The sequence below is a fragment of the Melitaea cinxia genome, chromosome 14, assembly GCF_905220565.1.
Source record: "Melitaea cinxia chromosome 14, ilMelCinx1.1, whole genome shotgun sequence".
Taxonomy (NCBI): domain Eukaryota; kingdom Metazoa; phylum Arthropoda; class Insecta; order Lepidoptera; family Nymphalidae; genus Melitaea; species Melitaea cinxia.
Window position 1 is genome coordinate 8,404,226 of NC_059407.1, and position 23,708 is coordinate 8,427,933.

A 23,708-nucleotide genomic window follows, 5' to 3' on the forward strand; every position below is an offset into this window, starting at 1 on the left:
AATTAATTTTATTAATAATTAATTTTATTTTAATTAAAATAAAGATTTTAGGTTAACTAATAATTTAACGGTGGTTTAACAATATTTTTATATCGAAATTGCAAGATCAGTTAAACCATGAATGATTTGTATAGATCGAGATTAAATAGGCGCATTAACCTCCAACAGTTGTTGCAACTATTATAGTAAGTTTAACCCAGACACGCGCGCACTGACCTCTGACGCAATGCGTGAACGAACGTTGCATTTTTAAGTGGACGATTCATACAAAAGAGTCACACGGTTTTTTTTATATTTAAAATTAATATTTAACGAAGCAATTGTAGTTTTATTGGTTAAGTAACTATCTCGTGTAATGCCGGTCGTTGCCTAATAGTCCTGGTCGATTCAGTCTGTCCCATCCAACTTCTGACCATAGGCTTTCCCCAGAAAGGGGTCGGAACTTAATCCATCACGCATATCATATATCGATAAAAATTAAAATATTTATATAGACCATACAAAACTTGTGGTCTGCATGTGTGTTGTTTCGTTCTTTCGAGAATTTACTGGTACTGGGCTGGACCATAGGGGACTTTTTGAAATTTATTGGTAAGTATGTAAATGTTTGAACAAGTACGCAAGTTGCGGTATGAATACAAATCCCAACATCAAATTCTGCATTTTAATGATATGTAGTCTGTCCAATATGGCTTAAATAAAAATAATTAACCATGATATTAGCAATTCCTTTTAAATTTGCAATTTTCATTTGTGTTGTGTGTTTACAATTTTTGTCATGTAAACAATGAAATAATAATGAAATCGTATATCCCTTAATATAGACAATAATTGTGTTTTTTCTCAAATCTAACTAATATAAACATGAGCTGAGCATCAGCAGTTGAATAAAAAAAAGTATTATGGAATTCGGTACACTCAATAAAAATTTATAAGGTAGCACAAATAAAAAAATATATATGTAAATAATACATTATCAACATTAATCTTTAAAGAAAAAAAATAAATTTACAATAAAATAATTGGCTCTGTCTTGTTTAAAACACTTTAAGATGTCTGTCACGAATTCGGAGCACCGTAGACGCTCTGTGAACGTTAGCAAACCATTTGAATCATGTCGAGCATAACATTTTTCCTTAAAGTATTTAAACTTGTGATAATGCCTTACTATCATCATTCACATTCCTTTCTTTGCCGAGAGCAAACCAAAATATACACTATAAAAATGTTCAAACAGGTATTCAAAACTTTTTAAAACTCGTCTGAGAAACGAAGTTAAATATTTGTCAAACTATTGCATATCTATTTTACTCTTTTCTCAGTGATACAAATAAATATTTGGCGACACGTAATCTCTCGACACGACGACTCTGGTAATAATAGCATTAGATAGTAGATAATAATAAATTTTATATATTTACAGGTAATCTTCGCTGCTCTCCTCGCTGTTGTGGCTGCTAAGCCTGGTATCCACTCCGTAGCCTACCCTGCGTCCTACATAGCCGCTCCAGCTTTAGCCTACAGTGCGCCAGTCGCTGCAGCTTACACTGCTCCTGTTGCCGCAGCGTATGCGCCTTATACTGCAGCATATACTGCTCCAGTAGCCGCAGCGTACACAGCACCTGTAGCCGCAGCGTACACTGCTCCAGTGGCTGCAGCATATTCTGCTCCATTTGTTACCGCAGCGTACAAAGCTCCCGTTTTTCTCAAGTAAAACTAAAATTACTGTGAATTTATGAAGAAGACGACGATGGTTATACAAATAAACGATTGTGATATGTACAGTTAAATATTGTAGTTTTATAAATTATCCTGATTTCAAGATCTATATTATAAGTTTGTGTACATTAATGTGCTCATAATGATAAGAATATAACGCCTTAAACCAGTTGACATATCTGCTTTAGCAGCAAAAATATTTTCATACTTCAAATATCATATTTACTACATAATAATACTTCTTTTCGAACCTGCGATCGAAGTCTTTATGGTGGCTTCTCACACCACTACACCGAAATTTTCGTCAATAACAAACGGGATATTTCTTTTTTGACAATATTCGACATCTTAGGATAATTTTACTAAAAACAAATACTTGAATACCAATCTTTCAATTAAGATCTAAACATGGAAGTATTTATTGATGTTATTAATTCATGTAAACGCGAATACCGTCCCACAATATCAAACACCTATAAAATATCACTACTGAATAAAGAATCTCTTGATCTAAATCAGGGTGTCCAAATGTAGATTAGCGCGTAAATGAATATCCAAAAATACTTGTCCTAGCATTAAATCACTTTGTTAATTAGAGTAAAATAATAATATACAAGTCTAATGACATTTTGTACTCCACAAAATTACACATTGCATTTGTAAATTCAAACAACCTTTAAAACTGTGACTCAAAAATCTCTACCTACTTCCGAAATAGAATATCGATACGTGTTCTTGACATTCAAATGGAGGCAACAACTCATATAATTATGCTCATGTTATAAAGTAGTCAATACACAACGTTAATAGTATTTGGCAGGAGTTATTTTAAGCTACTGACAATGGGACAATTTGTGACATATATGACATCATTGCGACACTAAGTGTTAGGGAGTCTGACGGGCGAAGGCATGAATATGACGTCATCCACCCTACACTTGGACGTCTGTTAGTGGAGAAATGGAATCTGGTATTAATTATTAATGTGATATTAAAAAAATAATAATATGATGTTTACATAGATTTTTTAAGACAATTATGAAAATATATTGATTTTTATACAATATTGACTTCAAGTTTACAAAACATTCACATGTAAATTTACTAGTAAAATACTTTATCGGCAAATGTATAATGCAATAATTTTAAAGTGACTGATCGCAGACAACTACCATATTAAAAATGTTCTAGCCTAGAGAACTTATTATAAGTTGATAAGACAAGTAGACCGAACCTTATTTGGTAGGTACACAAATTTATAACAACGCAATAGTTTTAAATGATGTTGATATTATTTCAAAAGTAGATTGATTTTATTGGTTACATATAAAATGATTATTAAGTTTACATATACATTTTTTAATTTTATTGCACTTAAGCGTTTTATAGATACCTACGTAATAATCTTTTATTAGTCATTAACTAGATTCCAATACAATTTTTCAACTTATAATATTAATACCTATACAATAAAATTGAATTGTTCGTTTGTTTGTTTTAACATAGAGATTTTGTTAAGCGAAATGTTTGATACCTAATGTTTTGTACCGAGGATGGTTATAAGCTTAGACTTAGACACGTTTTAAAGGAGCTGATTTTAACCAAGGTCATATCATCATATACATTTAAAAATAGGACAAATAATGCGATTAAAATCCTGAGAGCTGATAGAGTTATATTAAACCTCAGTTAACATACTCCAAACTGACTGAAACTCCAAACATAACTGGGGTAGGGCATATCAGGAAATTTCTTGCTCAACGGAGCAGCCCGACTACCTAGTACCTCAATCTTACAGAAGACCACAACTAAATAATATTAATAATATTGGTTTCAAGCAGTGTTGTGTTTCTGTTGGTGAGTAAGGTGACTAGAGCTCCTGGGCGGAATTAGGGATGGGGTAAGAAACGCGCTTGCGATGCTTCTGGTGTATAAGTTGCGGTGATTGCATACCATCAGGTGAGCCATACGCTTGTTTTCCGACCTAGATATATTAAAAAAATAAGCATTCTTCATCAACATATAGGTAAATCTATGGTATTTTATGGTATTTTTACATTTGATTAAATATTGAATTACTATCGATGTGTGATATTAATTAATTAATTAATATTATGCTATCACTTTATTCATTTTACGAAAAAGTTATAATAAGTGACAGTATCAAAACATTTAAAAATTAAGTGTAGTTTCATAGCATAAAACTGTACCATATACGACACTATAGTATATGCTTTTTATTATGTAAACATCTAAATGGCCTTGATATTCAAGTTCAAGGTTGACAGAAATGTGTCCCTGCCGTCCCCCACTGATTAAGGATGTTCAAATAATTTAAATGCAACAAGTACGTTTACGTCGAATGTTCTACAGATATTAGATCTTTACAATTTGATTGTAATAGTTATACAGGCTGTTGTACACATATTTGAATTGTTTATTTTTTTTTAAATAAAAATCTTTTTTATCTTAATCTACAAACACAAATGAAACTTACTACATTAACAAATACCAATGGTTATTTGTTAATTTAGTAAGTTAAATTTGTATTTATAGCGTTCTTATTGGTCGATATATTACTACCTCTATTAAGCATACAAGGGTAAGAAAAGAGGAAGGATTTTGGCTTGGACTCAAATATACTCATAATAAGGATTAAATTATAATGGATATTTATGAAATAACAATTTCTATATGATTTACATGAATATACAAAATGAAACTGTTTACTACCTTCTAAGCATTTATCGATTAAAAGAAAATTTAATTTTACTGAAATATTTAGAGTTAGAACAATTTATTTACCTTTATGCTGTCGTTTTTCTTTTAACTAAATTACATAAAACATTATTACATGCAAAATACAAAACGCTAGCGGGAGTATCGCTGTGAAAACGTTTTGACTTTACATTTACAACGTTTTCAAAAATCACAAAATGTTTAAGCCCGAGGCAAATAGCTGACATTCTAAGTATCATTAAAATGGAAACTAATGAAACATGATATTTGCTATGTCATTTTAAATGCTTAGACACTAATAAATCATAGTTTTATGTGTAAATTTTAAGTATTAATTAAGATGTAAGTCCGAAACCAAGTAAAAGGATTACTTTTGCTTGGATATACATTGACTAGAGTAAGATCTTGATTCACTGCGCTGCTACACTTAGGATGGCCGATAATTTCCTAACCACGAATAACGGTCGCTATCTTATGCATGTGATAATAAACAAAAGCAATAGCTTTATGTGCATTCCGAGTTTCTTTCATCGTTAACAACCTTCTGCGTTAAATTATATTGCACCAATACACAAATGTAGCTACATAAACAGACATATATAGACAGAATGGCTATAGACAGAAATGATTTCTATTACAACTTGTTTCATATGTAAAAAAATATACCTTTACCTGATTAATTGTAGTATGTACAAACCTTAGTTGCTTTTTTGCTACTTATAATTGTAATTTTGCATACACACTATATTTTTTGATGTTAATTAAATAAATGATTAAAAAACATCAAAATAAATTATCATTTCTATATCTTTTAAAATGTATCCATTATGACGTAAAAGGTAACAACAGTATTTTTTCTGGTAACACACTGTAGAATCGTCGGTGCAACATAAGTGAATTCAAGTCGCGTGCTAGTCCCGATGGCGCATGTCCTTGCGAGGTGCGCGGACGCCGAAACGATGCCAACATGGGGTCACCACTAGTCCTTATATATTAGCAGGATAAGCCACAGCAGTCAGTGTTCAACGGACAATCAAAACAAGCAAAATGTTCAAGTTTGTAAGTACCTTTCCTTTAAATAATAATAATCTTTAATAGTTAATTTTAATTATTAGGTATTTGTTTAATAAAGTTCTAAGCCGTTGCTTTTGTGCTTGTATATTTTGTGAGTTTCCGGTACCCTGATACAGGAGTAAATCCCACTGGGGTCCGTTGAGTGTACATTATTATTTTTTGTTTTTTTAACTAAAATTTAGCTCCGGCAATGTTAGCTTTCTGACAAATCGTATTTTACAATTATAGGTAGATATAATTTTAGGGTTCCGTACCTCAAAAGAAAAATCAGGTTTCTTATAGCAGCCTTACCCAAAGTGGGCGATAACGCCCCCTTGTGAGCGCTGCAGGCCTAAAAGGGGGCGATAAGAGACCCAGAAAAAAATGGGGGTGTTGTAAGAGTTAACTTGAGCCCTGAGAACCGCTGTGTACTACCTACTGCACTTAGGTCTCAAGTTAACTCTTGTGCGTTATAGTAAAAGTCTCGTTTAAGATGAATGTTTAATCTCTGCTAATATCGCTCGCAATAATTAATTGAATTTGAAGTTATAGTGGTTTTTAAGTAGATGTAAAAAATGGGGGCACTAAAAAGTAATGTATTCTCAAAGTGGGTAGTAGACAAAATAGTTTGGGAACCCCTGCCTTATAGGATCACTTTGTTATCCAATTGTCTGTCAAGACCCTTTTTCTCAAGAACGCTTGAAAGTATCAAGCTGAAATTCATATCAAATACTCAGGTCTACTGTCGTTTGGAGTTGTGAAAAAATCAAACTTCCACGCTAACGAAATCAAAAGATACAGCCGTTTATGCTGCAAATTTTGACACTCGTAAGGGAATCAAAACCTACAGGGTACAGGGGTCTCGTGAACTTAGAATCTTGAAATTTGGTACGAAGCAACGTCTTATAGTACAGATAAAAGAAAACTTGCGAAAATAACAAATTTTTAGTTACATCATATAATAAAAATATTTTTAATAATTTTTGTACAGAAGTCTCGGTGAGCGAGTCCGACTCGCGCTTGGCTGGTTTTCTATTTAAATTTTGTTAAAATAGTTTTATTATACATACTGTAAGGCTTCGTACATTAATCACGTGATTTTTAATCAAAATTTTAAGCTTCCCATGAATTTTTTAGTACAAAGTGTCATATACCTTTTCAAAACCTTTTCAAAATATTATCTTTAAATAAAATGTAAAATATAAAATTCGATAACATTTTGGAAAATTAAGCATCGTGATACAAAAAACCAGACAGACATTAAGATTGTAGGTTACTTTTTCGTTTTAGACCTCGCGCGTTCATGGAAAAATAAATAACACGTGATATCTCATTATAGCCTCCTATCCTTGTAATATTATGTGATTTTTTTCCCGAACCCTTTCCGACCTTTAGATTCCCACGTGATTGATGAACAACCTCTAATTCCTTTTCACAATAATTAAAAATAATAAAAATTACATTATGCAATATGAAATGTCTAATTATATAACAGGATATGATTCGTACCTAACACTATTTTTTATAATAAATATTGTTATAAAAAACGTGTGAGTTTGTCATTCAGCTAACATTGTAGGATACAAGTCAAAGTTATTAATAGTTTTGTTACATATTCATGAATAATTTATATCTATACTTCTTAAAAACAATATCCTTATTTAATAAATCGTTACAAAAGTTCAGTAACGAGGTATACATATGTAAGATTTTGAACTTAATTTTATAAATTATTTTATTATAAATATTATCTATTAAAAGTAGCTCCTTATGTGATTACGAAACTATTAAATAAAAAGTTTGTATGATACCACAGAAGGTCATTCAAACACACGAATGTTAAAGGACCGTTAGAACATTAACGAATTTTTATATTAAAGGAAAACATGTATTTATTATTTTTGTTTATTTTTATGAGTAATTAATAAAAATACTAAATTTCGAATAAATATTATAAGGTTTTTCTAATGTCCGACTAAATTAATAATAGCTTTAACAATAGGGATAGTATATATAGGTAGGTAACCCCCTATCACACTAAGATTTTGCATTACATTTCCGTATATAAACATATATAAATGTATGTTTGTGTATTATATATAACAGCCAACCGATGTATATTTTTATTATGTAGACATGTCTTATAGAACTTTTAATTTTACAGTTGGTATACCTCGCTCTCCTGGCTTTCGCCTGCGCTAAGCCTCTTGTGTACACTGCACCCATCGCCGCCGCATACACTGCTCCGGTCGCAGCAGCGTACACAGCTCCTGTGGCGTACCCTGCCTACAGCGCTTATTCACCATTCGCATACTCCGCCTACACTTACGCTGCGCCTTATACGTACTACGTTTAATGTTCTGCTTATAATGACGACCGATAAAACTTGTTAAAAATTATGTTAACGGCAGCAACCGACTTATTTATTGTTTAAAATCTATGATTTCAATAAATAAAAAAATTTACCTGATTTTTTTTTATTTACTAATATTTTCTTTAGTCTATTCAGATTTCTAAAACACTTATTCATCAAATCATCATTTTATCCATAACATTTTCGAAATAGTATATAAAACATAAACTAACATATGATATTAATATTATTAAAATTAAGCAAGTAATAAAATATTATTAAAAAAAATTAAAACCTCGGATCAAACCATTTTCACGGTAGTCGTAAAGTCGTTTGTATACATTTTTAAAAATAATATTATTTTGTTGCGATTTGTTATTTCAAATACCTCTTAAATACAGAAGTAGTGGATATTATCAACACATATAATAATATAATTTGCAACTATTCGGTTGATATGGAATATTTTTGAATTATAACTTCTTTACGTGCGCTTGACTTGTGAAGTAAGCTGGTGGATGGGTGACAAGACCCTTACGAAAAGTGTGAACGGAAATTAAGACAAAGATATAAGTTAGTAAAGATAGAAAGAGAGGGAGTTACGTTTTGTATATTACTGAGGCAACTAAAGAAGTTTTACTTCAGTCGTGTGGTCTAAAGCATTTTCGTATTTTTTTTTAATTCGAGTAATATGGCGTGTGTCAAACTAATATTTGTTACATACCTTTAATCAATTATAATTATTTTAGGAACCATTTAATTTGATACACATTACATTTACATTGTACAGTTTATATATTATATTCAAAAGAGTAACTGCGGAGTTTCTTGCCGATTCTTCTCTTCAGAATCTACATACCGAATCGGTGGTAGCTTCAATTTTTGCAAAAATAATAATTTATATTTAAAGTTTTAATTTGTAAAATGACGATTTGAAAGTGCTCTTGGAGCCTATTTGAATAAAGCTATTTTTGATTTTGATTTTGATGGTCTTGAAATATTTTTTTACAATAACATTAAAATTTTACTTGCTATAAAGAAAAGAAAAAAGAAAACAAGTTTATTACTACTTTTAAAATATACAATACAAAGGCAAATTACAAAGAAACTTCATTAGTGGGACCGCATGTATCATTAATATTACTCTAATTGCCTGAAAGGTTATTTGACTTCTTATCCTATTTGGGTTATTACAATAACGTATACTTAGGATAATCAGCCCGCTCTCGTACAATTTAAAATAAACAATAAAAATATAACAAATACGTGTGTGGCAACATTAAACCACATGGCATATGGCATGGCATATGGCATGGCATGGCAAACAGGGATATTAAACAAACTGATTCAATAAATTTACAATATTTTCATCTGATTATTACTATGCGTTATACACAAGCGCATTTGGACTAGTTCCTATATATATTTGTACATATACATATAATTATATACCTATCCAAAAGCGCGTGCATATGTGTGTTAGTGTTTTTTTTTTCAAGTAAATACTATTAAGATATTCTAAAAATTAATTTGTTTTTGAGTAAGGATAAAAAAAAATTGTAAGGTAATTAACATGAATTAATGCTATCATCTTTGAACCAAAGCAATCATTCAGAAATATAAAATACAATTTTGTTTCTTAATGTGTTGTAGTAGACGTATTTTTAAGATATCTACGGTATCGTGGAATTCTACGAACGTCCAAAAATATCATACATTAGTCACAACAATTTAGGCAATGTACTCCGATTAAGAACCGATGCCGTTGCGTTGGCGCATATTACGTGTACCTAAATATAATGTAGCATGTATCTTTTTTTTTGTAATATCTTCTAAAATGTATATTAAAATTTATATGTGAGAATATTAAAGAAAAAGAACGTTAATATTGAACTGAGGAATTAGTTTACTTAATAAATATTATTTTTACTAAAAATATCGTAAGAGTGAGTCAAAATTAGGAGATAAATATATGGTATATAAATACACATTTCTACGCACCATTCATATTTACAAGGTTAGTTTAGGTTAGCCACAGTGAACTAGGTTGAGCTTATTTAAATAAGCTCCTAAAATTTTATTTTTCTCCAAAGCTGATCCAAAAAAAAATATTCTTTACTAATAACTTACTAGGTCAAAATTAAAAATAGCCAAGGTCAATGAGGGATGACAATACTTGATAATACGGAAAAAAAAATCTGAATCTGATTAAGAGATTAAAAGTTTAACTCGAAATTTTAAAGTCACAAACTCGCAACAAACATATTAGCGTTGATATTTTTCACATGAAGGTAAGCTATTACCGTTACCTACAGACGCATGCAACACCAGAAATATCGCAAGCGCTTTGCCGACACTACCCTGACTCTCCCCAGGAGCTCTGGACACATTACTCTCCACAAGATAACAATATTATTTGGGAGAAGTATTGTTTGGCTGTGTATATCTTCTGTAAGGTCGAGGTACTTCCGCAGTCGGGCAGCTCCAGATTTTGAGCAGGATATATTTATGTATAAAAAGACAAGCCCGGACTCACTCATCAACGCCCAACCCAAAACCCTTGGACCTAAAAAGCTGAAATTTTGCACAGAGTTTTCCTTTATGATGTATACAAGAAATAAGGAATGATATTTCGAAATTCAACCAATGGTAAAAATGTCAAGGTAAAATGGTGGTTCAAAATTTGTATGGTGAAACAATATTAAATAGACATTTCGATTCGAAACTTCGTAGGAGTACCTACTCCCAAAAATAAAAAAGCAAATACGTTTTTCGTGGTTTTCCAAAAATCAACCACTTAGGGGGTGTAATGGGATAAATAAACTTAGTAATCGTCATGGGTGTCGTTATTTATGTTTTTTGGTATATTAATTGCGAAAATGGCAGTCATTTCGAAGTCTAAGACGGTGGACATGACATAAAATTAATTAAATTGTTTCCCAATACAAACTCTGAACTCCCGTTGAAAAAAGAAATAATCTTAACCCCATACGTACTTTCTTAGGTAGGTTTCCTACGTGAGCGAAGCCGCGGGCAAGAGCTAGTATTATGTATTCTTCTGTAGCCTACCTCAATAAAATTGTACATACTGAAGCAATTTGTGAAGTAGTCTTATGTATTGTTTAGATTAATATTATTACAATGTTGTATTCTATTCTTACACGCGTATGTATAATTAAAAGGCAATATAATATTTCAAATAGTTGTAAATACCGGTTTCTTATGATCATTTGCCACAAATACATTATTCATAGTAAAAATTATTCAATTACACACAAGTGCAGAGAAAATTTGCCTAGAAAATGTATTAATTACCAAGCTATGAAATGTTGTCGTCCTTTATTCCAATGTATTATTGTAATAATCGCTGATTGTTTCCGTTCGGTCTATCTTTGGAGATAAATGACAATTATTATAGATTAAAAAAACGATATCGAAGCTGTTAGCGACGATAATAATTCATAATAATGGTACATATATTATGCTCGATTATTTATTACGAATAGGAAATATTTATTGGAATGTTCATTGTTTGATCATAGCTCACCTAAATATGTAATTATTATATTACTTATTTTATTGTATTAGTAGTAGTAATTTAACAACACACTGCTGTTAACATAAATACATAAAAATAAAAGTACACAAGCCTGATTTTACTAGTATATTTGTTAGACTATCCCGTTGACGTATTTGGCTTCAGGGTTATGGGTTCGATTTCAACATTGTGTCTGTACTATTATTAAGAAATATATATGAGTCTATTTTTTTTTAAATGTAAAAAAGTATATTAGTTAACAATTATAATGTATACTTGTATCTGAAACATAATTAGTTACGCTAATGGTACAATAAACTTAGCACGAGAATAAGAAAGGTAAGTGAAATAAACGTTAAGATCAGTCATCTGAGCTGTGACGTTACATTGACGCAGGCCCTTTCTTCATAATCCTTTTGATAGATAAAAAATTGCCCAGGTTCAATAGCTCAATGTTAAAAGGTCCAGTTGTCTATGGGATATTTGTCTATAGAGTCATTGATCCAGAAATCTGTGGCCATATGTTCGTTGCCATATTTCTTATACAGCCTAACGTTTCTATCTGAACTAAACTGAGACATTCTGTAAGCGTTTCAATGTTGCGTAACGGCCCTTTTTGCTAGCATTAATTATTATTGTGTTTCCTATACCAAGAGCAATTAATTACTTATGATGAAATTCAAAACGCCTACCAGCTTGCTGTGTGGTTACGGCAATGAAGAATATAGCCACCCCCTCTCTTCCCGTGGGTGTCGTAAGAGGCGACTAAGGGATAACACAGTTCCACCCTACCACCACCTTGGAGCTTAAAAAGCCGACCGATGGCGGGATAACCATCCAACTACTGGCAATGAAATACACAGGCCGTAGACGGGCAGCAGCGTCTTCAGTGTGACAAAGCCAGCCCTGCGGTCACCAACCCGCCTGCCCAGCGTGGTGACTATGGGTAACACACATGAGTTCACACAATTTTTGGCATGAACTTGTGGAGTGGACTGTATTAGGCTGAAGTGATGACCAGCTTCGCGTGATCAGCGAGTTATGGTTGCGATGTGTGTTAGTACAAGTACAATTACGTTTATCAGGTAAAAAGTTTACGAATCCTTTAATATTGTTATTTAGATACTTGGCAATGGTAAGATTTTAAACGTTTTTTATATAAATAATAATCATCATCATCATCATTACAGCCTATACAGTCCACTGCTGGACATAGGCATCCACAAGTTTACGCCAAAAATAACGTGAACTCATGTGTTTTGCCCATAGTCACCACGCTGGGCAGGCGGGTTGGTGACCGCAGTACTGGCTTTATCGCACCGAAGACGCTGCTGCCCGTCTTCGGCCTGTGTATTTCAAAGCCAACAGTTGGATGGTTATCCCGCCATCGGTCGGCTTCTTAAGTTCCAAGGTGGTTGTGGAACCTTGTTATCCCTTAGTCACCTCTTACGACACCCACGGGAAGAGAGGGGGTGGCTAAATTCTTTAGTGCCGTAGCCACACAGCACTAAATAATAATATATATACTATATTATTATTATTAAATTAGTTCAAACATATCCGATCTTAAGTCGAACTGGTTGGTTGAAACGATTTTTTGGTTTTCTACCGCCATAAAATGTATTATACTTTATTTTCTTTCAAGAACGAACGCGAAGTGCTGAAAACCAACAATGTCAAGCGGAATTGTTAATCATCAGCTTTGTTTATTTTATTATTTGCTGTTATAGCGACCGTACTAATTTTAGTAAATCTATAATCAATTGTAGTTTTTGAAATACACTTTTGTAACAGACAAGTGGACAGTAAATTAAATAATTTAAAATTGTCAATATGAAATCACGATAGAAGACTACTTTTGAAAATCCGGGACATTGTTTCACGCGAGTACTCAAGAGTGTTCTTTTGTTTTTCAATGTCACATATAAAGGACATATTCACTCATACCATCTACATTCATTTTTATACATTCTTTTGTCTTGGAAAAACCATTCAAACGAACCTTGACAATAATTCTAAAGCGCCAATTTTGTCACACATTCATAAATCCATCGGTCATTTTGTTTCTATTTTGTATGTTTCAAATAAATACGCTGGACATTTCAGTAACGTTTAGTCAAACATCAAATCAACTCAACAAGAACACATCCTGTTTCAGCAATATGCATTTGTCAATGGTAAGATTTTCAACATTTTCTATGTGGTTAAGATCGACAGTTAAAATAAAAATTTCCTAAGTAAATTTGATGATAATATTTGTACTTCAGTGTTCTGTGTCAGTGATACTAATATAACTATTATAAATTTATAATTATATTTTTATTTCACGTAAATTCTTTTAAGAAAATATTAATACGAGAAATATTTTAAGTATAATCACCATAACAATCTTGCTTTAAAAAAGTGCGTTGTGTGAAAATTCGATGTCGATGCTATAAGGTAATTAATTTTCAGATTATCGTATTGGCTCTGTTTGCTGCGGTATCAGCGGACCCAGCAGTCATACTGAGTGGAAGTTTGTTGTCTTCAGGCTTAACATCGGCTGCTCTCGTCGCACCAGCGGCCACGCCCGTAGTTGCCCCAGTCTCTCAGGTCACATCTTATGCTCCTGTGGCCACATATCCGTCCGTCGCCAATGTAGCTCCGCTTGCTCCATTAACTCAATTAATTTCAGACTATAGATACGGTTCATCTTACACTTATCAGGACTATTTACCTGTTTTCAACTCAGCCTTATCTCTACCTTACAGCCTACCTTACGCTTACGCTGCGGATTGGTACTACCGAAATTAGGTAGCAAAAAGGATTATTGGATTTATTGCATGTAAAAAATCGTTTTCGCTATGTTTTTGTTATAAATTATATGTTATAAAATAAAATAAAATGTAGAAAACTTGAGACTCAATTCTTACCAAACATATTGGTTTTGTTAATTTTGTTGTCGGTTAAAGAATTTATTTATTATGATGAATATAAAATTATGAGTTAAACAAGTAACTGAAGACAATATAATTTCATTAAAATAATTGTTTATGCTCGCAAACTAAAAAAAAAACCGACTTCAATTACATCGACGAGTAATACAACGTAAATCGACGAAAAAATAGTCAAGTAACTGCGCGTTATCAAAGACTACTCAAAAAGTAGTTATCAGATCTCAATAACATTTATATGTGACCACATGACAAATATCAGCTTTCGATTAAATTAAAAATTATTAAAATCGGTATACCCGGTAAAAAGTTATTGCGGATTTTCAAGAGTTTCCCTCGATTTATCTGGGATACAATTATCAGATCCTGGTTTCCTTATCATGGCACTAAACTAGGGATATCTACTTTCCAACAAAAAAAGAATTATCAAAATCGGTACATCCAGTAGAAAGTTATGCGGTATAATACAACATAGGTCGACGAAAAAAGCGTCAAGTAAAAACGCATTATTAGATATAGCTCGAAAAGTAGTTGTTAGATCTCAAATAAATTTAAATAGGACCAATTGGCACACACCACCTTTCGATTAAAAGAAAATTTGTCGAAATCGCTCCACCCAGTCAAAAGTTCTGATGTAACATACATAAAAAAAAATACAGTCGAATTGAGAACCTCCTCCTTTTTTGGAAGTCGGTTAAAAAAATTAAAATAAGCAGCATTTTGTCTGATTATACCTGATTGAATGTACTTGATAAGCATATAGTGTACACAGTGACCGTGAAAGTTAAAACTTATATCAAATAAACTTAAAAGATTTTTACAAATTTATAGACACATATCGATGACGTCACGATTTAGCCTGTAACGTCTCACTGCTGAGCATAGGCCTCATTCTATCGTCCATGTAGGAGAATGATCGGAGCTTAACCCACCTCGCTGCTTCACCGAGTAGCGATCGCTATCAAGTGTATATGATGACATACGGGACCAACAGATCGACGTGCTCTCCGAGGCACAGTGGGGAGATCCACAAGGACAGACATCCAAACCGCAAAAAAATATTTGTACAAATACAAGTATCCATCCCGAGAGGAAATCGAAACCGCAACCCACCAGTGTTTAGGCGCCTACATGGCACACGCACTACTATACCAGAGCGGTCGTTCGATCGATGCCTTACTTAATATATGTATAACTATACAAATAAATAAAATTAGAGTGTCTGTTTGTAATATTAAAATAGCCGCTTTTTACTTAATACATACGGTTGTATACACAGTACATATACCAAGATAACATTTTTTACCGTTTTACTCTGCTGTCTGTCTGTCGTCTATTTGTTTCGGCTAATCTCTGAAACGGCTAGGCCGTTTTTGATGGGACTTTCACTGGCAGATAGCTGATGTAATAAGGAGTAACTTTACTTTAAGCTACTTTTATTTTGGAAATGTATTTGTTTTATAACTCTGCCAAATGAACAATTACTTTTTTGTTCAATTCCACGCGGACGAAGTCGCGGGCACAGCTAGTTAATGTATATAAGCGATATTTATATACTATAATATCATGATCTGTTTATACTTAATATATATTTAAAATCTTCGTCAAATAAGCCAAAATCATAATATAATTTAATTACGCACCTTGTAATATTATATCGAATTTGTTGAGTTCGTTTTTCAACGAAGTTAAGTATTTTTTCTGGTCAAGATTTATTAATGTGAGAATGACGTACCTCTATGTCAAACCAAGTAATCTCTTGACTTAAAGTACAAGTTATTTCGACGGAAAAACAAGATTTTTAGGTCATTGTCCATTTAAGTAACTTTTCTTACTTGACAAATATAAACTACCATCTTACTGAGGATAAAATATCTCCTTTTTTTATCTCTCGATTTTCGTAAACATTTTTAGTGTTATCTTATATCGTATGTTTGTCATACAAATACCCCTAAAATGTGGGACAAATTCTAGTGTACATTTCAATGTGCACATAGATGGTTAAAAAAACTGCTGTCGAAATGTCAACAATCAAATTTGTAGTTGCTACTCCAAGCATGATAATGTGTGTCGAGTCCGCTAGTTTTATATAAAACACTGATATTGATTGAAATGTGAACTCATTTTGAGGTATACTTATAATTGAAATAATACAAAAAAATATGCATAAAATTTTTATTTAAACAGTAGGCATATCTATATCATTGATCTAGCGTAAAGTCGGTAAATGTCACACAACATGGGTATTTTAAATTTCTTGTACAAAATTAAAATAATTTTTACAATAATTTTTAAGATACCCAATTAACGTGACCTTATGTTAGCTTAGCGGTAGAAATATCTGTTGTAGGCATAAGGGAAGGCGGCGTAGGGAGCGGCAGCGGCGTAACCGGCATAGTAAGGGTAGGTAGCTGGTACAAATCCAGCGCCGTAGGCCACGACTTGAGGATCAGGCTTAGGTTCGGGGCTGGCGAAAGCCACGGCGACCAGAGCGAGGAAAGCGAACTAAAAATAAAGTTAATTGGTTACTAAAGTGTCACTACTTTAACAAGACGGTATCAATTTAACTGTAATTTTTGTGTTCAGTTTTACCGTGTTTACTTGCTAATCAGTCTGAGTATTATGGCATAGATAGAGTACAAAATTTTTTCTTTGCGACGAGGGTGCCAAGCAAGTGGCTAAAGCATCGCAAAGCCAGCAGTTGGATGGTTATCCCGCCATCGGTCGGCTTTTTAGGATCCAAGGTAATAGTGAAACTGTGCTGTCCCTTAGTCACCTCTTACAACACCCACGGGAAGAGAGGGGGTGGCTATATTCTTTGATGCCGTAACCACACAGCGCATAAACACGTAATTGTTCATTATTAAAAAACCAAATATACAACTGTATGAACATAACAAACAACTGTATGAAACTATCATAGGAATGTTTGAAAAGAGCGATGTGTTAAGAACACCACCCTAACCGCTTTGATAAGAAAATATATGCTATAGTATGTGGAGTTTACTTATGAATAATACAGCTATATGCCACATAAAAAAATTATATTATATTCAGCCCTAAAGATTGATACGTAGAAAAATAAGATTCTAATACTATTTTACTTACCAGTCTGAAGAGCATGGTTATTGAGTTGCTTGGAAGAGCTTTTACAAGTGATATCTGTTTAGCGAGTGCTCTGATTTATATACAATAGGCCCGACCACGCCTCGGTTACTTGTTTGCTATACCTTACTAAAGACTGTCCTTGATCTTCCTAGTAATATATTTATTATACTTTATACTCCCTGTCTATGAGTATATGAATAATTGACATCCGCGTTGGATGTCTTAGTTTGCGTCTTAGAGTGCGGCTTGAGATCGTGCAGATTTCGTAGTAGTTAATACCCTTATTTTACCAATTGACTACATTTTTAAATAAGTTTAAATTGTTATATATGTATGTACAGTATATATTATTACTCATGCAAATATTATTGTCATATAGCTATAATACCAGTCTTGACAGGGATGAGGCGGGGTCACAAAAATCTCTTGCGAGAAAGCCATCCCAAAAACATGAAGATAAATCCGGGGATCGTGTTGTGACTTTTACAACTTAAAATAATAAAATGTTTAATGAGCGTATGCTATTATGCACATACTTATTTAAAAATTATAATATCGTTATAAGAATAGTCTTGACAACGATGTAATAGTGTTACAATCTCTCCCGAGAATGCAGAAAGATGCAGACCCGGAAGAGGTGTTCAGAATAAATTGTTTGATAAAAATTCTAGATATTGAACCTATCCTTCTAGTATTTACACAAAGTCATAAATAACATGATAAATTATAGTTTAAAAAAAAAACTAAAAAAAAATACGCTTTCATAGAAAAAAAATAGAAAAGTTAAAAATCATAGTAATTTTTTGATTTTGTCAATCTAAAACTTATTTGCGAAGTACGCGTCATTAAGGTAACATGAAAATCAAATAAGTACTCCTGTCGAATATCATAATAAATATTTACAAATAAAATTATAAAATTAATAAAATTTACTATGCTATAACGTAAAATATTATCAAAAGAAATAAACCGATTCATAGATATTTTATGGTCTGTTCATAAAATACAAGTAGCTAGATATTACCTTTTCAAATGTTAATACATAATTATTACTGTGTCGCTTATCAATCAGCTTAATTAACATACATACATTATTTCTGTAATAGTCTATAACAACAAACATACTCTAAGAATAATTAATAAAGTTACTTATGTCATGATCACAATATTGAAGGCTATGTAGAAAAATATATGTTTGTATAATTTATGAGACGATATATATGACACTGCGAACTTCGTACTGCTTTATTTTTTTTTCTTGTAAATTTATTTATATTTTTTTATATTTTTTTATACAAACCTTGTCCTGACAATAACAAATACACAAAAAGAATTATACAAGTTGGTGTTTTCGTTTGGAAGTTATACGCGTACGTACTATTCGTCGATTAAGGGGATCCCAGACAAATTCGGCCGTTTTCATGTGCTATAAAGTATACGTTAAAGTTACGTTAAAAATATCAAATAAATATATGTTGTAACTCGGATTCAGTTTATTAATGTGACTGTAAGATAATTGTATAAAATTCTCTAAATAAAGAGAAATAATTGTTTACCTGGATCTCCTTTCGCGTACAAAAATCGTATAGGCTTTCTAATTTTACTACTTACAATAGTGAATATTTTTTTTATTAATTAAGAATCCTGTACTTAATATTTCTACAGAAGGGTTTTTTATTAAGTGCAGTATTTTATTAGAAAATCGTAAAAATATAATTTTTAAACGGTTTTATTTAGCTCACCCCGTTTGTTTTATTTTTTATTTATTATTTATTCTTGGGTCAAATTTAGTAATTCAAATTTCACCCTCTTCCTGTCAACCGATTAATCTGAAATTTTGTATACACTTTGGATTTTGGTGACAATACAATTATGTTTATTCATTATCATTATAAATTCAAGATGGCCGCCGTTACAAAATGGCGGATAATTTATGTTTTATTAATCCCATCAATATGGGTATCAAATGAAAGGGCTCAACAAGCAGAATACAATATACTATAAAAAATTGAAATCCAAGATGGCGGCCGCTACAAAATGGCGGATAACGTAGGTTTTATCAATCCCATCAATATGGGTATCAAATGAAAGGGCTCAACAAGCAGAATACAATATACTATAAAAAATTGAAATACAAGATGGCGGCCGCTACAAAATGGCGGCTAACGTAGGTTTTATCGATCCCATCAATATGGGTATCAAATGAAAGTGCTCAACCAGTATAATCAATGTACTATATAAAATTAAAATCCAAGATGGCGGCCTCTACAAAATGGCGGATAACTTAGGTTTTATCAATCCCATCAACATGGGTATCAAATGAAAGGTCTCAACAAGTAGAATACAATTTACTATGCAAAATTGAAATCTAAGCTGGCCGCCGCTACCAAATGTCTGATAACAATTTTTTATCAATCCCACCAATATGGGTATCAAATAAAAGGGCTTGACAAGAAGAATACAGTGCACTATACAACCTCAATATTTAAGATGGGCCTTGCAATAATGAAGCACTAAATGAATTAAACAGAATGCGAAATAAAAACTAAAAACTAGAAAATAAAAATAGGTAAAAAACTTTTTAAGTTAAACGGTTTTATGTTAAACATACATTGCAATGTTTAAGATAAATGTACTAAAAACCAAAAAATAATAAAATAGATACAGTCGTGGGAATTATAAACATATGCATAGACTAGACTAAAATAAAACCGTGGGGCACGTCAATTGTCTACAAGTTGAAACATCTCTTTTATTTACATGGAGTGTATAACTATTGGAATTTCCATGAGCAAGAAAATAGTAAGTAATTTCCTCACCGTCTGCGGGCCAACTGCCTATTTTAACGACGAATTAAACGATTCTTCTATCGCACATTAAGTCGATAATTTGTAGACAATTGACGTGCCCCACGGTTTTATTTTAGTCTAGTCTATGCATATGTTTATAATTCCCACGACTGTATCTATTTTATTATTTTTTGGTTTTTAGTACATTTATCTTAAACATTGCAATGTATGTTTCACATAAAACCGTTTAACTTAAAAAGTTTTTTACCTATTTTTTTGGTTATTTGCCGGGCGACAGGCGGCCCGCGGCAGACGGCCAGAGGCCTTTGTATGGGGAACTTGTGTCGCTCGTCATCGCACGCTGCTCTTGCTTACGCGCAAATCTATTTAATTTTTTTAATCCAAGATAGGCATCAAAATGTAACAGGTAGACAGACTTACTGTTGAATTTTGCAATTGTATTTACTTCAAATAAAAAAATAATTTAAATTATTAATTTTGAGCTGTGTAAATGTAAAGCTGCTTAGCTTGTGGTCTAAGATCCGAACCTAAAGTCGATCTTCACCGAGCCGATAATAGAATAAAATATAAATTTAGTATATCTATACAAATAAAATTGGAGCGGCTGCTTTTAATATTAAAATAACCGCTTTTTACTAAATTCATATGGATGTATACACGATACATACACAAAAATAGCATTTTGACAATTTTTGTCTGTCTGTATGTCTGTTTGTTCCGCCTAATCTCTGAAACAGCTAGACCGATTCTGACGGAACTTTCACTGGCAGATAGCTGATATAGTAAGGAGTAACTTAGGCTACTTTTATTTTAGAAATTTATTTATTTTATAACTGCGAACTGAACAACAAGTAACAACTAGTAATTAATATAATTTTATAGCCTAAATGATCGACACGACGAGAAGAAAATTAAATAATAATTATGGATGATCACAACTTGTACGCAAGCTCTTGCTCTAGGAAACGGATCAATCGCATGTCCTAAGTAGTACAAGCTAGAGCCGGTAGATGGCCGAGTTTAATAACCTTTGCGTAATACTGATCAGGTGAAGTGCGGGTGGGTGGGGTGTGGCAAAGTCTAAATGCTCAAGGTCATTGAGAAGGGGGAGCCTCTTAATTTTAATATATAATATGTGTACCTAAGACTTATTTTAGCAGTGGTCAGATTAACTGGTTGTTTACGCTCACGGGTTCAATGATCGATCTCCTGAAGGTATAGGTCACATATTTGTTTGATTTGCTCTAAGAGTTGAGGTTTATATCCTACTCGTATATGTTTTCAGACCACATGGTTTATCCCAAAAACATTAAGTTTAGGTATATTTAATGGCGTTTCTTACTGTTAATAATTTAAAATGCTAGCTAATTCTATGAATATTTGCAGTTAAACTGTAACATAGCTTTGATATTTTAATAACAATATGCTGTTTTATGTGATGAAATTATTATGCTACATTAATTAGTCCACAGAAGGACTGCGAATTACAATTTTTTCTCTGATTATTATAATAATTTCTGTACCATAATATTATTCTGCATTGCCAGGTACGTTTTTGATACATATATAACACAACAACAGTAAAAATTAGAAAACAACAACTTTTATTTCGGTTTGTTGTCAAAGTACAACTAATATTACGAACATGTAGAGTTATAATAATTATATTGCGATTATTAATACATATTTACAGAACAAAATAATATTGTACAGACTATAATATAAATTAAAATATAATATAGCTTGCACATGTGTAAAGAGAGCTGTTTTTTTTTCATTTTCATCAAAAAATTATTAATGACAAATTTTTAGGCCTCTGTTTTTATTTATGTACATTTTTTAGTTCCCTATAAAGGTATATATTATATTTATACTTATTATCATAACACACATAAACAAATAAAAATGACAATATTTAAAAAAAAATTAATTTGTAGGGTACTTGACATATTTTGCTCGTGTATTTTAAACAAAATGGCGTATCCATAAGAAAAGTAAAAAAATCACATTACTAATCGGAGTATTACTTATTAAAGTGTAGACGTTTTAAGGTAGACAACTTAAATACCTTCATCTTTTTTTAAGTACTCTTTATTTTATTTCTCTATTTTATGTGTCGGAGTAAAAAAAAAAACTACCATTCCATTTTAACCAGTTGAAATTAATTAACAAGAAATTAAATATTATTTGCCGGTAGCCATATTGTTGACAATCGTTCTAAGTTATAAATTACAACCTACAATGTAATAGTTAATTACACGTAAAGTAATATTCAATAATAAGAACTAAGTTGCAACTTCTTAGTTATTTACTTACTCGGTACTACGAGGTTTCTAGTTGTTTTGAATTTAATTTAATCCACCGATATACGATGTTTCTCTATCATCAATAATAATATTACAAATCTTGTGAGTGCATGAAGTGCATCTATTTTAACTTGTCTTTTATAAATATTACCACAAATAGTAATAAAAAGATAAGATAATAATAAAGATTCAATAAAAGGTCAAAGTATTTAGCTACATCAGGCGGCTGTTACCTATAACACAAGCATTATGTTTCTTATCATAGTAACAGACGACCGTGTGTGTATGTTATATTTATTTATTTATTTATAATATAAATAAAGATGAATATTTTTTTAGATAATATTTATTCCTATATTTAAAATTCATATTATATATAAAAACCAATGCTATACACAATTTATTTAGACCACGCGTTGACCGAGTAGTTACAACAACTGGCTTGTATTAGCTATCCCGTTACATAATTTAGTTCTATTGAGAGAAGACACATTTTCAAAGATATTTTTACTTATATATACATAACATAACATTACAATACACTTTATTGTACACCAAAACAGAAGTAATACATATCAAATTGATTTTAACAGAGTATCATAAAGTACAAAGGGCGGCCTTATCGCTGAAAAGCGATCTCTTCCAGGCAACCTTTGGGCAGAGAAGATATATATATATATATATATATATATATATATATATATATATATATATATATATTCCTTTTCATACGTGTACAAATGAAAAATCCCATTACAAAATCTATTTAGTCTTTCAGTGACAAATAATTAAATATTTCTTCCTTAGATTAAAGATTTACTATCTGTTTTTTTTTCTTTACTATAAAGTTCATAAACGACTGTTAGACAGAAATAAATACACTAACTGAGGTAGGGCACAGCAAGAAATATCCTGTTCAAAATCTGGAGCAACCCAACTGGGAAAGTAGCTCGACCGTACAGAAGATAACATCTTAAGAATACTGCTTTCAAACAGCATTATGTTCCTTTTGTAAGTAAGAGCTCCTGGGAGGGATTGCGGGGCTTCTGGTGTTGCACGAGTCACTATCACGAGTGGCTATGATAATCAATCAACATTGGATGAGCTGTACGCTTGTTTGCAAACTTGTTGTATAAAAAATACAAATCA

The 23,708-nt window shown here is 31.9% G+C and overlaps 2 protein-coding genes and 2 long non-coding RNA genes across 4 annotated transcripts; 3 read left to right on the top strand and 1 right to left on the bottom strand.

Annotated features, from left to right (window-relative positions):
* The first annotated feature begins 1,124 nt into the window (after positions 1-1,124).
* Positions 1,125-1,790, top strand: LOC123659985 (vitelline membrane protein Vm26Ab-like). Its single transcript, XM_045595136.1, has 2 exons — positions 1,125-1,237; positions 1,424-1,790. The coding sequence occupies exons 1-2, from the start codon at positions 1,160-1,162 to the stop codon at positions 1,712-1,714; spliced, it is 369 nt and encodes a 122-aa protein (XP_045451092.1). The 5' UTR covers positions 1,125-1,159; the 3' UTR covers positions 1,715-1,790.
* A 1,853-nt stretch (positions 1,791-3,643) lies between these two features.
* On the top strand, positions 3,644-5,460 carry LOC123659987. Its single transcript, XR_006744113.1, has 2 exons — positions 3,644-3,678; positions 5,333-5,460. It is a non-coding gene; the product is annotated as an uncharacterized LOC123659987 (long non-coding RNA).
* Positions 5,461-13,447: 7,987 nt separating this feature from the next.
* On the top strand, positions 13,448-14,295 carry LOC123659664. Its single transcript, XM_045594862.1, has 2 exons — positions 13,448-13,579; positions 13,857-14,295. The coding sequence occupies exons 1-2, from the start codon at positions 13,478-13,480 to the stop codon at positions 14,193-14,195; spliced, it is 441 nt and encodes a 146-aa protein (XP_045450818.1). The 5' UTR covers positions 13,448-13,477; the 3' UTR covers positions 14,196-14,295.
* Positions 14,296-16,496: 2,201 nt separating this feature from the next.
* Positions 16,497-17,740, bottom strand: LOC123659665. Its single transcript, XR_006744051.1, has 2 exons — positions 17,444-17,740; positions 16,497-16,840 (listed from the first exon to the last, which is right to left on the bottom strand). It is a non-coding gene; the product is annotated as an uncharacterized LOC123659665 (long non-coding RNA).
* Between the last annotated feature and the right edge of the window lie 5,968 nt (positions 17,741-23,708).

Bases quoted from the DNA above. Each gene is read 5' to 3' on its own strand.
- LOC123659664 (XM_045594862.1), top strand. From the start codon at position 13,478: ATGTTTCAAATAAATACGCTGGACATTTCAGTAACGTTTAGTCAAACA. The intron at 13,580-13,856 runs GTAAGATTTTCA...ATTAATTTTCAG, and splicing joins GCAATATGCATTTGTCAATG to ATTATCGTATTGGCTCTGTT.
- LOC123659985 (XM_045595136.1), top strand. From the start codon at position 1,160: ATGCCTTACTATCATCATTCACATTCCTTTCTTTGCCGAGAGCAAACC. The intron at 1,238-1,423 runs GTATTCAAAACT...ATATATTTACAG, and splicing joins CTATAAAAATGTTCAAACAG to GTAATCTTCGCTGCTCTCCT.